The 16975-nt window shown below is 36.8% G+C and overlaps 1 protein-coding gene across 1 annotated transcript in view; it reads left to right on the plus strand.

Moving 5' to 3' along the window:
- The window catches only part of PNPase (polyribonucleotide nucleotidyltransferase 1), a 389999-nt gene that overhangs the window by 335226 nt on the left and 37798 nt on the right, over positions 1–16975 (plus strand). Inside the window, exon 21 of the mRNA XM_090380364.1 lies at positions 6112–6167. Within this exon, the coding sequence (XP_090236490.1) occupies positions 6112–6167 (56 nt within the window). The remainder of the gene's footprint in view (positions 1–6111; positions 6168–16975) is intronic.

Consider the following 16975-nt stretch of genomic DNA (forward strand, 5'->3'; position numbering starts at 1 on the left):
ACTCATAAACACTGGCAAGCCATTCCTACTTGTTTTTCTGCATTTATTATTATAACCTGCTCACATTTAGTCCCAGCCATGGTTCCAATGCATAAAGGAAGTGCCTCTCGTGGTGTAAAGCGCAAACACCGTACATTGTCCATAACAGATAAAGTTGAACTTCTGAAAAAACTCGACAGCAGTGTGTCTGTGAGAAGTTTAACTCTGCTTAGTTGTAAATTTCTGCAATTTCTCTCAGTTCCTCTTATTTTAGTAATTTTCTTTTAGCCATTTCTTTTTAGATTTTTTTTTACAACACACTTGTACAAACTTGTGGAAAAACAGAACACAATATGATGGATAATACAGTGTGCTAAAGAACTTGTTTTCACAAAATCTCTTAACAATACTGACAAACTTATTGCGATGTTTGAGAGTTTATTTTTTCGCAATTAGTTTTATTGCAGCACTCACCGCACGTGCAATAAACTAATCACAAACAACCTTCATATGTATGCCATAATAGCATCACACGTATGTGGCCGACACGGCTTCTCAAGAAATAAAGTAACCTACTGGGCCACACATATGCAACATAAAAAAAAAGACTCCTTTTTTTGATATTCTAAGTGAAAAAACGACAACACTGACATTGCAATATTTATTTTATAATTACTAATCAAATTATTTGCTAAATACTTTTTGACCCCTGGGGAATTTTTTTTCTTAAACTAGCTTGGCAGGCAACGTGTTAATGGTAGGATGGGGTAGTTAGCTGTTGGGTAAACTGTGTGCTAAAATAAACACTGATGATCCAGCAAACTCACTAATCCAGCACCCCATAGGTCCCAATGCTGCGAGATTAATGACGGTCCACCTGTACTTAATTTAAACAAAAGTTAGAGAAAAACAGTAATCTCAAATCAATAAATAAAAAAATCCACTTAGTGGCTTGTGAACGCATGTGGCTTCCAGTGCACAAATGTTAGCAACAGTGGTTGCAGGAGAGTGCAGCTGCTCATCAAATGGGTAGTGGAGCATGGCGGAAGACTGCAAAATGGGAAGATCATCCATTGACAGGTTTACACCTATAGCTACACTAGCTACTGTCTAATGAGCTGCAACGTCAGCTGGCTGTCACTCCATCACCCATCACACCACTGCATGCTGATTGGCAGAAGGAGACTGTCGTATGTACTAGCCATTATGTTGATTATCCCTGACTGCTGCCCATTTTCAGCAGCAACTGAATTGGTGCCATGTATGGGCCACCTGGAATACAGAATGGCATCAAGTGATCTCCAGCAATGAACCCCACTTCTGTCAGGGGCCTAATGATCACCGCATACACGATGGCAACAGTTTGTTGAATTTAATGATCCATTGTTGAACACTATACTGCACACCCTAATAGTGTTATAGTGTGAAAAGCTATCAGTCATCATTGGTGTTTGTCAATGGCAGTCTGACTGTTCACTGCTCTGTAACCTGTCACTTTCCCCTTTCTTACTGGGGTGCCTGATACCATTTTTCAGCAGGAAAACATCCAAGCACATACCACAGGGGGTTTCCTCTGAGTGACTTTGTGGTGTGGAAATACTGCCTTGGCCAGCCAAGTCCCTGGATATCTCTTCCATCAAGCAGATGTGGGCCATGATTGGACACTATCTACAGAGCCACTTGCAGCCAGCACAGACCATGGATGTTCACATCTGTCCACAGTCTGCAGGATCAGGTGCAAGAGGCTTAGTGGGAAATACCACAGGAGGATATTCGGCACCTGTACAATTCTATGTTGAGACACCTCAATGTACCTGCAACCGTGGTGGATTTACATCATATTGATCTGCATTTCTGCACATTTTATAATGTGTTCCTTAATTCCTTGGCTATCATAACTCCTAAGTATCCTCTCTGTATTCCTGTTCCTTGTAATCCTAATACACTCTGTGACACTGCAATTTCAGTGTCACAGAGTATATTAGGATCATTGCCACATAGTAGTACCTTTATCTGGAGATTCTTAAAAAAAAATGCATGAAGAGTCATATCAATAATCGGATCAAGAGTATTGCTTTCACTTGTTGCCTATCTAACATGTTGCTGTAGAAAATAGTCATCTAATAAATCTAGAAAAGTTCTGTTGATGAGCAACAAACCCCAAAATTCCAGTCAATACATGGAAAGTTAAAATCCTCCATTAAAGACATTCTGATTTGCTTGTCTGTATAAGTTGTTATTATAGTCTTCACAATCGTTTGACCTAAAACGTTCTCCTACTCTCATTTTTATTTTCTCAATACTTATATCACACCAAACTGATTCAGCATTGCACTGACTACCCCCCATCAACTGGAAGCTACCCCCATCAACTGACTTAGATTCTGTGTGCTTCTTAACCAAGAGCATAACACCACACTATATTATGCAGTCTTAACACAAATATGTACATTATCTCTGGCATTTACAGAGTTTGTACTGCATCACAAAGCATACTTCACAGTTTGTAGGGGAAAACCCTGGTGCCACTAAGACAAGAAACACTATACACTGTCTGTCCTTTCTGTATTTACAGAGTTGAACTAGTGTTTAAAAGCCACCCTATCCTACCCTGCCCTGGACATGTCCTTTCTGTGCACATTGTACTCACCATGTTTCTCCGATATCCCTGTTGCTGATTAAAGTCATACTTCTAAAGAAGTAATAAAGAGGGGGAGAGAGAATTCCCTGATGATGCTTCAGGAGCCGCTTTGCACCCTTCTGAAGCTGTAAGAAAATACAGGAAAGTATAACGTCATATAAATAAATAAAACATGAAAATATTAAAAAATCCTTGATTGTTTATTTTTAATTAAATTAAATGTTTAATAGTTCCAAATTAAATTCTAGCTTTAATAGTTTGTTGAAATTAAATTTCAACAAACTAGTACAGCTAGAATTTAATTTGGAGCAAGAAGAATAAGTTAGATTTATTTACAAATGATTAATATTTCATCATTTTGTAATCACTGTTGTAATCAATTTTGTAATAATTTACAAATTTTGCTCTTAACAATGACCTCATTATGTCTGGGAGCACTTGGTAATAAACTGCTGGAGCTGAAGTTCAAGATGCAGCAGCACTGTTAAACAAATATTCCCCATACTACTTTTAGTCCAGTTAAGAGAAATCTTGATTATTTATTTTTATCTGATTTAAACTCATTAAAAATAAACAATCAAGGATTTTTAAACATAATTAATTGATATGTTTAAATTTTCCTAGGGTGCAACATAGATATAAACTAGCACCAACAGACTTCTCATCAAAACACATATTATTTATTTGCAATTCATCGCCACTGCCGCAACAGCTGTTATGCTGGCTATTACTATTTCATCGGAAGAGATCAGGCATATTTAACCCCAGGGGCTGACATCTGGTAAGTATGGGCTTGGCACACCCAGGGTCCTGAGCTGGATATCATCATTCTTCTCTTTCTTGGTGATTCCCTTCTACTTCTGACTCTGACACTTTCTCTCTCTCTCTCTCTCTCTCTCTCTCTCTCTCTCTCTCTCTCAGTAACAGAAATTTTTTTTGGCTGGTGCAGCATAAGCCTCAGGCTTCCTTGCACCACATGGCTAATAATAATATCATCTGTGCTGCACTTGGTAAAGCAATGCTCACAATCAGTGCTTGACAAATTTTACAAGTAAAGACCAAACAAGTTTCAGTATCACTAATTAAGAAACAGTCTTGGAAAGGATTCAGGTGTGTGCAAAAATTTACTAATATATAAATAAACTAGCTTGCAGACCTCAGTTTTGAATGGAAAAGGCATTCTTTTCATAGTCAGTCTCTAATATAATGGATAGCCATCAAACTTATTCATGTTAGCACCACATTACATTTAAATAGCACTGCACTTCCTCTATGAGAATTCCTGTTAATTTGTAAGCTTATAATGCTAACTCTTGGAAGAGTTAGCATTATGAGAAGACTATCATTTTTTCACAACATAAAGCTGTAATTTCAGTTATTTTATATCAAATGCTATATGACCTATGAAATAAATTAGTAAATTGAGTACTCTCTTGTCATTTTATACATCTTGTAGCTAGCAGAGGGTTCATGTCTTGTCCTCAGTATATTTTGTGTGCCATGAGGGAATACAAAGGTCTTAATCGTCTAGCAGGTGAATTTTTTACACCAAAAACAGAACTTAAAAATTTAAATATCTGTTAGTTATTGTGAGTGTGCATTTTGTTATGCCCCAAATATGGCATTCACTTTCAATATGTATTATTAACTTTCATTAGGAGAAATATAACCAAAAAATTATTTTTATTTAGTTTCATGTTTGTGTACAAGGTATGCTGCATGCCCACTCCTGTGTTCATTGAGCTTCGGTTTCACTCACTTCACACTGCTCTGTGTTAGAAGTGAGTTAGCCAAGAATTTTTTTTTATTTGTTATTTATTTTATTATTTTTTTGACAATAAGACTTGTGATAATTTTATTTATTTGTTCTCATCTATAGTTACAGAATAAAGAACATTATGGATTTTTTTTTTTTCCCTTCCAACAACCTATCTAGGGTAGCAACCACTAAAGAGGTTGCTACCCTAGATAGAATAAAATTTCTTAAACCGGTGTGGTGGAGAAACCTTACACATGGCATGGATCTTTTTTCTTTTTTTAATTGTTATTTTCAAAAAATCAGGAAAAAAATTAATTATTCGAAAAATTAAAAAAATCTGTCAAAAAATATAGATTTGAATACATTATTTTGATCTATTTTCCAGTTGATCTATTTTACACTTTAATTTTCATTTTTTTTTTTTTTTTTTGAGGTAATCATTTTATTTCAAATTTGGCACTCTTCATGTGTGACATGTGATTCCTACTTATATTACTTCCCATGGAGTAACGTTCATCTTAAATGAATATCATATTGCATTTTGATATCTTTACTATGTTAAAATATTAATAAAGTCTTTCAAAAACAACTGCTCTGTAACTGTAGATGTTTAACTTATGGGAGTGGAAAGGCAATTAATCTTGAATATTAAACAAGCATGGAATTTGAAACTTCATACCAGTGTAAGTTCCCATGGTACTTCTCACACAAATGAAAAAATTGTTATACAAATGGTTGCACAACACCCAAGAGGTGCTCACAAGTAATTACTATGTAAGAAACTGTAAGGGGAAAAAATCAGGAACTGTTGCAGTAAAAGTCCAACTACATTTATAAGTAAGCTAGAAATAAGTTCAAAATTTTAATCATTAATTAAAGGGTAACGTGGGAGTGTTATTTTTGAAAAGCACCTGTCAGGTGCCACACTACCACTGATGAGTTAACCATGAATTGCTCTAGAGAAGCATGACTTTTAAACAAAGGATGTCGTCAAAAGGCTACTCTTTTATTCATTTAAAGTGTGAGATGCTACTATGATGAGTGATCTGGTGCTTCTATAGATGACTTATTATGAAGGAAGTTAGCCTATTAAATGAAATGCAGTTAAAATATAATTGAATAAAATGTAATGAATGATAATCCTCAGTTTACTAATTTAAAGCAGTTATACTTGCAAACCATAGTTTGCTAGAATTCTTATATAGTTTTAAGTTTTGCTATTTTCCCATTAGCACAGTGTTTCTCAATCCTTTCATTGCTGCAGTACACTTTTAAAAATACAGTAAAACGTCAGTTATCCAGAATAATTTGAAAGGCTGATCTTTCTTCTTTTTTTTTATTAACAGTAGTACAGTAAGCTACAATTATAGTGATCACGTTTGCAAATTGAATTTTGATTATAATAAGCAAAAGATAAGAGTTTACTACCAGATTGTACAAACAAAAAGCCCAATAAACTGAAGACTGCAAATTGTTTTTGTTTTATGGTTGTGACTTCTAGAATTCTATGTGACCTTCAGAAATTGTGCTTTAGAAAAATATCACAGAGACTACTGTGTTTTCCAAGAAAACACAGTATCTTTTTTTTTTTTTTTTTTTTTTTTTGCATTTTTCTGTGGCACACAGGTTGAAAAAGCACTGCATTAGTGGTATTATCCTACTACAATGCTGATAGCCTCAATTTTCTTTTTTAAATTCTAAAATTCATTGAATTATTACTGTTCTTTTGCAGAAAGAACCTGTTTTGGAATTTGGAGCAATATATACAGCAGAAATAGTTGAAATCAGGTATTATATATTTTATTTTTTTTGCACTATTACTTAAGTATATAAAACTTGTCATTAATGTTTTAAAATAAAATTATTCATAACTAGAGGATGGATGCCCCAGTACCCTAAAATTTGAAACATTTGCAGACCTCAGATTTTAAGGTACTTAATGCCCCAGTACCCTAAAATCTGAAGCATTTTCAGAAGAAAAAAAAACTGGAAAAATAGACAATACAACATATATATATGTATAACCAAATAACTATTTTTTTTATAATAGGGTCAAAGTAGGAGTGATATATATTATCAGTCCTGTTTAGACCCTATTATAAAAAATCTAAATTTTTGCATGCATCTGTGCTTATTAAATATGATTAACCCTTTGTAGTCCAGCATTATTTTAACAATCAAAAAATTGATTATATTGAATGTAATATTTAAAAGCTGTAATGCAATATTTCTTTCTGGAAGAAAATATTCACCAAACATTCCATCTAGATAATTGAAAATATTTTGTAGATTAGAGCACCTGCTTTGAATTCATTTTCTTTATCCTTTTGTGGGTGGACAGAGATGTAACATCCAAAATATCAGCATAAATCCCTTCCTGGTAAACACAAACTGTGACAATAAAGTTACCAGATTGGCACAATAAAAAGAACACAAAGTGAAGGAGCTCAAAAATGGCTTTATTTTTATTGAAAGTAATCACCACCTGCACTTATTACACTGTTGTAAAGTTTCTAAAAAGTCGGCGAAGGCATACAAAGAGGTGATGTTCAGTTTGATGGTTATGTTTCATCACTATAGGCAGTTTTTTAGCATTTCATACATTTCTGTTGTAGATTTTTCCAGTTTAAAGCAAAATGTGATATTCTTTCGTTGTTCTGTTGCAAAACTGTGGCACGAAACATTAACATTACTAACAAAACTGGTTGTTGCTTCCAACCTTTCTACCTACTGGACAGTCCATGTACCACTATCTGTTGGAGGCCATTTGAACTACAACACACCACTTCCATTTATTTTTATATTCGTTGAACATGACTGCGAGGCACATGGGAAAGCCCGGGAACTTTATTGCCATAACTCTTACATTCTTGAAAAATTGAATTCTGTATGCCTGTTCTTCAGACCAAAATTGCTTTAGTTCATTTAGTGAAACCAAAAGTCAGTCACACCATATAGAACAGTTGGAAACTATTTTATTTTAAGAGTATTTTTTTCCCTCTCAATTTCTTCAGAAAGGCCTAACAATTTCCCAATTTCACTATCAGAAAGGCCTATCTTTCTGATAGTGAAATTAGACAGTGCCACCCCATTAACAATTAAATATAAACATTGGTAAACACTGAATTGACTTAATTTTTCAGATCATTTATATGAAGTATAAATAAATGGCATACTGCAGAAAAACAAACTTTATAATTGGAAATGCCGAGAGTTATGTTTCCCCATTGGACCTGAAACTTTTTTTTTGCACCAGCCAAAAAACCATGAATAAATAAATTTATTTAAAAAAAATAAATAAATAATAAAATAAGAGGTTGATTCTTCCTTACATAAAAATCTGTCCAACTGACGGGTGAATTTCCCCAAGCTATCAGCCTCAATCACTGTGGAGGCAATTTATTCCAGTAGCAGTACTAGAGGCATACGATGCAAAAAAGCAAGCTTATGTAGCATCATCCAAAAAAAAAAAAATCATTTCACTCATCCATATCCTCTAAACGTTTGTTCAGTTCATCCTTGAATTTATTTAAGCTATGAACTTCCACAACGACAGACGGAAGTTTGTTCCAGCAATCAACTATTCGCTGGCTAAAAGCAAATTTCTGAATATCTATTCTACAACTGTCTTTCTTCAATTTTAATTTATGCCCCCTCAGGTGGTGCCTCCCTAGCCAGGTGGGCAGGAGCAACAGTGCTTAGCACACACTTCTTGATTAGACTGGGGTTCGAGCCCATGAGCCACCAAATATGGAGGATGCAGAAAGGTCAGGAAATGACCACCGCATATCCTCGAAGCAATATGGCCTTAGTTGCTAATGCTCCTAAAAACCAAACAACAACAACAACAGCCCCCCTCAGGTTTGTAATCTGAGCAAGAGGAATAATCCCATCAGAACCGAGCCTGCTGAACCCATTCAAGACCTTATACACTTCAGTCAGATCACCTTGCAGATGCCTAGTCTCCAGACACTGCAATTTGCAGAACTTAAGCCTTTCTTGGTAAGAGGCTTGTTGCTCTTCTCTGTCCACCAATCTTGTTGCCCTTCTCTGTACTCGCTAAAGCAACTCTACATCCTTCCTAAAATGAGGCCTCCAGACATGTATGCAGTACTCAAGGTGTGACCTGACCATTGCCTTATGCAAAGAGATAATCACCTCCTTTTCCCTACTAGCAAAATTCCTGTATATCATTGACAATATGCCATGACTTGCTCTGGCAGCCTGTCTGCACTGTTCAGATAACTTCATATCTGCCTGCACAATTACTCCCAGATCTTTTTTCATTATCTACCTTCCTAAGTGTAGTACCACACAGTTGGTACTTTACTCTATGGTTACTCTACCCATTTGTAGTACTTTGCATTTGTCAATGTTAAATTTCAGTTTCCACTTCCCAGCCCATCTGACCAACCTTTGTATCATCTGCAAACTTGGACATTAAGCCTGATATACCTTCATCAATATCATTGATAAATATTCAAAAAAACAGTGGGCCCAACACCAAACCCTGTGGAACTCCAATAATAACATTAGCATTAGTCCATGAAGAGTAGCATCCATTGATTAGCACTCTCTTTCTTCTCCACTCAACCATCCTTTTATTCATTGTAGCAACTTGCCCTTAATACCATACTGCTCCAATTTATACAGAAGTCTTCTGTTTGCAACAATATCAAAAGTTTTCCTGAAATCCAAGTATGATATCAAAATTATTTTTTGCATCCAGTTCCTTTGTAACCACATCATCATCATCAGTAATTAACTCACTGGCTAAAAGAAAACATCCTGCAGTCTCCATATTGTACAGTAGGATTGTCTTCCCAATCTTTACAAGTAAATGTTCAATAAATTATGTTAGGATACCACAAGCCCTTATTTTCAGCCGTCTGAATTGCACAGAGAACTTCGTGCCCACTCATACGGTAATCTTCAAATCCCTTTCTTTGTCTACTTTTTAATTCAACATTCAAGTGTATTGAAATTTCTATTCCCCAAGTGTTAAGCCTTACATTTTGGTGCATTAAAGCACAGCTGCCACTCTTCTGACCATCTGGCGTACTATGGTCATAGTTGCCAATGCGCCCAATAAATCCCGAAACAAACAAACTTCTGACCATTCTTGATGCCTATCCAAGTCATCTGAAATTTTTGAAAACAAGTCAGAAGGTCACTTCGCTCCCCTCTGACTTGTGTCACATGAACCTCAATTATTATAGGTTTTTATTTTTTTATTGGGGGGAAACCCCCCATATCCCCTTTATTATTTTATTTTATTTATTTATTTATTTTTTTTGTGTGTGGTGTGTGCTGAAACCACCCACACCCCCTTCTAATAATCAAGATATACAAAAATTATATTATATTATTTTATTATCTAAAAACAAATAGCAAAACGATCATTTATATTTAACCCCGGGGGCTCACATCTGGTGAGTATGGGCTTGGTACACCCAGGGTCCTGAGCTGGATATCATCATTCTTCTCTTTCTTGGTGATTCCCTTCTACTTTTCTCTCTCTCTCTCTCTCTCTCTCAGGGTAACTTGGGAATTTTTTATTTTTATTTTTTTTCCTGGTGCAGCATAAGCCTCAGGCTTCCTTGCACCATATGGGTATTAATAATAATAATAATAATACAATTTCGATTATAAACAACATTCATTTTTCCGTTAATACAAAGAGATTTTTAGCTGCCTTCACTCTACTTAATGTAATGTACAATTAATTGTCCATGCGAAAAATATGGTGATGTTACGTCAACACCAACCTTAGATAATGTTTGACCTTGACTTTTGTTTATTGTTGTACTAAAAGCCAATTTCACAGGAAACATGAAGTTATAAAATCAAGTTGAAAAATGAAGTTATATTCCCCTTTGTTTGAATACATATAAATCCACAGAATATATTGCTTTCGATCCAGCTCTGTCGCCTGTGACTTGTTCACAAACAAACATTTCTTTCTTATTTCCACTACACATAGTCATTGTTTATATCTAAGTTTTTCACAACCATAACAATTGTGTTTACCTTTAATAGTAATTTATGCAGAGGTAAACCTGAAGGCTCCAGAGAATAAAGTGTTTCGGGTGTGACAGAGTTGTATTCTTCAGCATTACAACTATCTGGCATAATTTGGTCTGATGAATAAACTGTTTTCATTTCTCCTGGAACCTTAATTTGGATAAAAAATTTTCATTCAGCGAACAGTATTATTTGTTGCGGCTAAAAACTTTTCTTTGGAGTTTCAATACTTTCAAAAACGTCATGTATTAAATTTCCTGAACTGCAAATATTATCAGGAATCTCTATTTGATCATTTTCGTCTTTTACCACTTTATCATTTTTTACGATTTTTTTTCTTTTTTATCAACAATTGGGATTTCAGTAGAGTAATCAACAATTTGTAATTCATTTTTTCTGCGCTTTTCGTATCTTTCCTTTCTTAATTGTGAAGGCTTTAACTTATTATAATTGCTTTGTTTCCTTCGATATTAGGATTTTTAATTGCTGCTTCCTACTCTTCGAGGTCTTTTCTTCTCAGCCTTTCTAATACAATCTTTTTCTTTTCTATTATTACCATTATTAACAACATTGCTTATAGCTGAAGAAAGTTTTGAAAAAATTGAATCGTTGCCTTGAGACATGTAGAACTCTAAAATTAAAAACAGTAAAAATTAAACACTGCAATTAACAATGGCCGAACTGTGAACATTGTATGACTTCATAATGCTACTAAACGCTGTCAGGTAATGAGTCATTGCTGTAGTATGTGCATCTTAATTTAAGAGTAACATGCCTAGGCATGGTCTTTGAGACAGACCTGTCAATCACTTTGTTGTTGTATGATGCAACAGCAGTTAGCCTCACCTTGCAGAAAGCAAAAACTGTGCACATGAAAAAGCACTATTTTCCGAAATATTCTTTTATATATAGATCAGAAAAAACAGTGGTCCCAGAACCAATCCTTGAGGGATCTCACTTCTTGCATTAGCTCAATCTGAAAAGTAACTATTAATCACATCCCTCTGCCTACCCTGCATCGACAAAGTTAAAATGTGTAGCCACACAATATCACACATTACAGAATGGGGTGATATTACTGTATTATATAAAATAAAATTAAATTAAAGGATAAAATTAAAGTAAAATAATAAAAACTTTTGTAGGTGTAAATCAGTTTTGGCATGAAAAGAGGAAATCTACTTCTTCCACATGGTGAAATGTGGGTACCCTGTGACATCATGAAGAGCCCTTCCTCACTCACTCACACATGTGCGCACACACACACACACACATACAATAACATAACTTGGATGCATCTTTAGAATTGGGGTAGAATGTTTCTCAGCGTGGTCTCTGCTTGTTAACAAGAGAGATTGCTTCTACAGGGATGGGATACTTAAATAGAAGGGGGTGCAAGAATATATGCTAATACTATTGAGGCAATGTTAGGTGGGTTGGAAAACTGCTAGCTTGGGGGATTCACAGACTAACAGATTAACAGTAGCTGCAGGCAGAGGTGGAAATGATTCTTGCACTGCTTCTATTGGAATGAGCAGCAACCAAGAAAGCCAGTTTCTGGGAGTTTCAAGAACTGCTAGGGGCTCACAAAACAAGTAAATACATGGGCTGTGTTGGAGTAACTAAGAGTAAGAACAGGTGCATGTATAGTTGCATGTACACCAATGCTAGAAGTACAGTAAACAAATTTGATGAATTTGAAATGCTGGTTAAGACATCCAAGGCAGATATTGTTAGGATATCAGAGATGTGGTACCACTCAGATATAAGGAATGCAGAATTGGAATTTGGGGTGTACAATGTGTACAGAAAGGATAGACAGAATAGAAAGGGAGGAGGGGTTATACTGTTAGTTAAGAAACACATAAAATCTAAAGAAGTGCATCCAGTTGATGTAGATAGACAGCGCAATGTTGAGTCAATTTGGTGTGACATAAGCACTGGGAAAGCAAAAATGAGGGTAGGAGTTCGTTATAGATGACTCTGAGGAGTATAATGAAGAATTATACAGAGAAATAGAGTGGGCCAGTAAATCAGAGTGTCTTATAATTGAGGATTTTAACTTCCCAGATATAGACTGGAACTTGTGGGTTGGTTACTTGCACACTAGCAAGGCTTTTGTTGATTTATTGGATGAATGTTTTCTACAGCAGCATGGTAGAGAGCAACAAGAGGGAGTAACACTCTTGATCTGATTATCAGCAGTGATTATTCATGCATTAAGGATTTAGAGATAAAGGAACCACTAGGTGGCAGTGATCACAGTTTACTGATGTGGTATTTATTTAAAGATGTAACTACCATCATGGGTAAATGGAAGGGTTTTTGCTTTCTTAAAAGCGACTACACTGGTCTCAGAGATTTTTTAGGTTCTATACAGTGGGACCAACTGATGATGTTACCAACAGAGCTACTAGACTTTTTATTCCAACTAGGAAATATTGCTCTAGGTTTAGGCCCAAATTGATGTCAGATGAACTGATGAGACTCATGGCAGAGAAGTAAAATGCATGGGATGTACATAAATTATCAGGCGACACAAAAGCCTATGGTAGATACAAGCTAGTCTGTAATCAAGTCACAAAGGAGGTTAGGCATACAGAGGCAGATTATGAAAAATCTTTGGCAAAGGATACAAAGAAAAACAGCAAAGACTTCTTTAGTTTTATAAACTCTAAAAGGAAGGGGATGAATCAGATTGGTCCACTTCATATCAATGGTTTAACTGTAGATGATCATTCTCAGATAGCTGCCAAACTAAATGAGTATTTTGCCTCTACATTCACACATAAGGAGTTATTCAAGGAGGAGGAGGAGAGAGCAAGATTGTCAAATTCAGACAGGAAGTTAAATGATTTTGTAATAATTGAGAACAAATTGGAGGAGAAATTGTTGAAGTTAAACATAAGAAAGGCACCTGGGGTAGATGGGATCTATCCAGTTATATCAAAGGAAGTAAGCAAACCCTTAGCCATAATTATGAGAGCATTCTTAGACACGGGGGAAGTCCCCATGGACTGAAAATGTGCAGATATATCTCCAATTCACAAAAGGTGACATGAGTAATTACAGACCTGTTAGTTTGACTTCTGTTTCAGGGAAAAAAATGGAGCCACTGGTTAAAGAAGCATTTAGCATTAGCATTAGTAGAGGCATATGATGCAAGAAAGCAAGCTTATTCAGCATCAGCCAAAAAAAAAAAAAAAAAAAAAAGCACAACCACTACTCCCATTTCACCCCTCCGTTCATTCGAAATACCTGTCCAGCTGAGCCTTAAATTTGTTTAGGCTATCAACTTCAGCAACAAGTGATGGAAGTCTATTCCACAAACCAACTGCCCGCTGGCTAAAGGCAAATTTCCGCACATCTATCCGACATCCTTCCTCAATTTGAATTTATGCTCTCTCAGGTGATTATTCTGAGCAAGAGGAAGAATCCCATCGGCATTGAGCATGCTCAAGCCATTCAAAACCTTATACACCTCTATCAGATCACCTCGCCGATGCCTAGTCTCCAGACTCTGTAATTTGCAAAACTTAAGCCTTTCTTCGTAAGAGCAACCCTTTGTTCCATTCTTGTTGCCCTTCTCTGTACTCGTTCCAGCAGCTCTACATCCTTCTTGAAATGAGGCCTCCAGACCTGTATACAGTACTCAAGGTGTGGCCTGACCAATGCCTTATACAAGGGAATAATCACATCCCTATCCCTGCTAGAAAAATTTCCTGTATATCATTGACAAGACACCATGAGCTACTCTTGCAGCTCGTCTGCACTGCTCGGAGAACTTCATATCTGCCTGCACAATTACCCCCAGGTTCTTTCCATTCTCTACCACTGTCAGCGTAGTACCACAGAGTTGATACATTGATCTGGGGTTACTGTTTCCCATGTGTAGTACTTTACATTTGTCAATGTTAAACTTCATTTGCCACCTCTCAGCCCATCTGCTCAACCTTTCCAGATCCTGTTGCAGCAGCATATCATCAGTAGTGTCCTTAACAACCCTGCCAACCTTTGTATCGTCTGGAAACTTGGACATTAAGCTTGATATACCATCATCTATATCATTTATAAATACAGAAAACAACAATGGACCAACACTGAACCCTGAGGAACTCCACTAATAACATTAGTCCACGTTGAGCAGTGTCCATTGATTACCACTCTCTGTCTTCTGCCATTCAACCATCCCTTTATCCATAGCAGCAATTTGCCTCCAATGCCACGCTGCTCCAATTTGTGCAGCAGTCTTCCATGTGCAACAGTATCAAAAGCCTTTCTAAGATCCAAATATATAATATCAAAGTTATTCCCTGCATCCAGTTCTTTTGTGACTACATCATAGTATCCAATCAAATTGGTCAGACAAGACCTGCCCTTAACAAAACCATGCTGTGTCTGAGCTATAACTGAATTCTTGTCCAGATGATCCTGCAGTGCTTCTTTAACCAGTGCCTCCATTAATTTTCCTAGAACCAAAGTTAAACTAACAGATCTATAATTACTTGTGTCAGCCTTTGATCCTCCTTTGTGAATTGGGGTTACATTTGCACATCTCCAGTCTATGGGTACCTCCCCTGAGTCCAAAGAAGCTCTCATAATTATGGCTAGGGGTTTGCTTACTTCCTTTGCTGCCTCCTTTAATATAACTGGATAGATCCCATCCACCCCAGGTGCCTTTTTTATGTTTATCCTCAACAATTTCTCTTCCACTTTCCTCTCAGTTATTAGAAAATCATCTAGCTCACTGTCAATGTTTACTTCACCTACGACATTCCCTTCCCCTTCCTGAATAACTCCTCATGTGTGAATATACTCGTGGAAAATACTCGAGGAAAATATGGAAAATACTCGTTTAGATTGTTAGCCACCTGAGCAGGATCCTCAACTGTTGAACCATCAACATCCAGTGGACCAATCTGATTCATCCCTTTCCTTCTTGAGTTTAAATAGGTAAAGAACTCTTTTCTGTTTTTCTTTGCATCCTTTGCCAAGGATTTCTCATAACCTGCCTTTGCCTGCCTAATCTCCTTTGTGACTTGGTTACAGACCAACTTATATCTATCATAGCATTAGCATTAGCATTAGTAGAGGCATTTGATGCAAGAAAGCAAGCTTATGCAGCATCAGCCAAAAAAAAAAAAAAACCCCACTTCCACTTCACCCCTCTGTTCGTTCAAAATACCTGTCCAGCTGAGCCTTAAACTTATTTAGGCTATCAACCTCCACCACAAGGGATGGGAGTCTGTTCCACCAACCAACCACCCGCTGGCTAAAGGCAAATTTCCGCACGTCTATCCTACATCTGTCTTTCCTCAATTTGAATTTATGCCCTCTCAGGTGATTTTTCTGAGCTAGAGGAAGAATCCCATCAGCATTGAGCATGCTTAAACCATTCAAGGCTTTATACACCTCTATCAGATCACCTCGCTGGTGCCTAGTCTCCAGACACTGTAATTTGCAAAACTTAAGCCTTTCTTCGTAAGAGCACCCCTTTGTTCCATTCACTAATCTTGTTGCCCTTCTCTGTACTCGTTCCAGCAGCTCTACATCCTTCTTGAAATGAGGCCTCCAGACCTGTATACAGTACTCTAGGTGTGGCCTGACCATTGCCTTATACAATGGAATAATCACCTCCTTATCCCTGCTGGAAAAATTCCTGTATATCATTGATAATACTCCATGAGCTACTCTTGCCGCCCGTCTGCACTGCTCAGAGAACTTCATATCTGCCTGCACAACCACCCCCAAGTCCCTTTCATTCTCTACCACTGTCAGTGTAGTACCACAGAGTTGATACGTTGCTCTGGGGTTGCTGTTTCCCATGTGTAGTACTTTACATTTGTCAATGTTAAACTTCATTTGCCACCTCTCAGCCCATCTGCTCAACCTTTCCAGATCCTGTTGCAGCAGCATAGTGTCAGTAGTGTCCTTGACAACCCTGCCAACCTTTGTATCATCTGCAAACTTGGACATTAAGCTTGATATACCATCATCAATATCATTTATAAATACAGAAAACAATAATGGACCCAACACTGAGCCCTGAGGGACTCCACTAATAACATTAGTCCACGATGAGCAGTGTCCATTAATTACCACTCTCTGTCTTCTCCCCCTCAACCACCCCTTTATCCATAGCAGCAACTTGCCTCCAATGCCACACTGCTCCAATTTGTGTAGCAGTCTTCCATGTGCAACAGTATCAAAAGCCTTTCTATGATCCAAGTATATAATATCAAAGTTATTCCCTTCAATCTGTTCTTTTGTGACTGCATCATAGTATCCAATCAAGTTGGTCAGGCAAGACTTCCCCTTAACAAAACCATGCTGTGTCTGAGCTATAACTGAAGTCTTGTCTAAATGATCCTGCAGTGCTTCTTTAACCAGTGCCTCCATTAATTTTCCTGGAACAGAAGTTAAGCTCACAGGTCTATAGTTACTTGTGTCAGCCTTTGATCCTCCTTTGTGAATTGGGGTCACATTTGCACATTTCCAGTCTATGGGTACCTCCCCTGAGTCCAAGGAAGCTCTCATAATTATGGCTAAGGGTTTGCTTACTTCCTTTGCTG

Source organism: Mastigoproctus giganteus, chromosome 8, assembly GCF_048544385.1.
Source record: "Mastigoproctus giganteus isolate SK-2022 chromosome 8, ASM4854438v1, whole genome shotgun sequence".
Classification (NCBI taxonomy): domain Eukaryota; kingdom Metazoa; phylum Arthropoda; class Arachnida; order Uropygi; family Thelyphonidae; genus Mastigoproctus; species Mastigoproctus giganteus.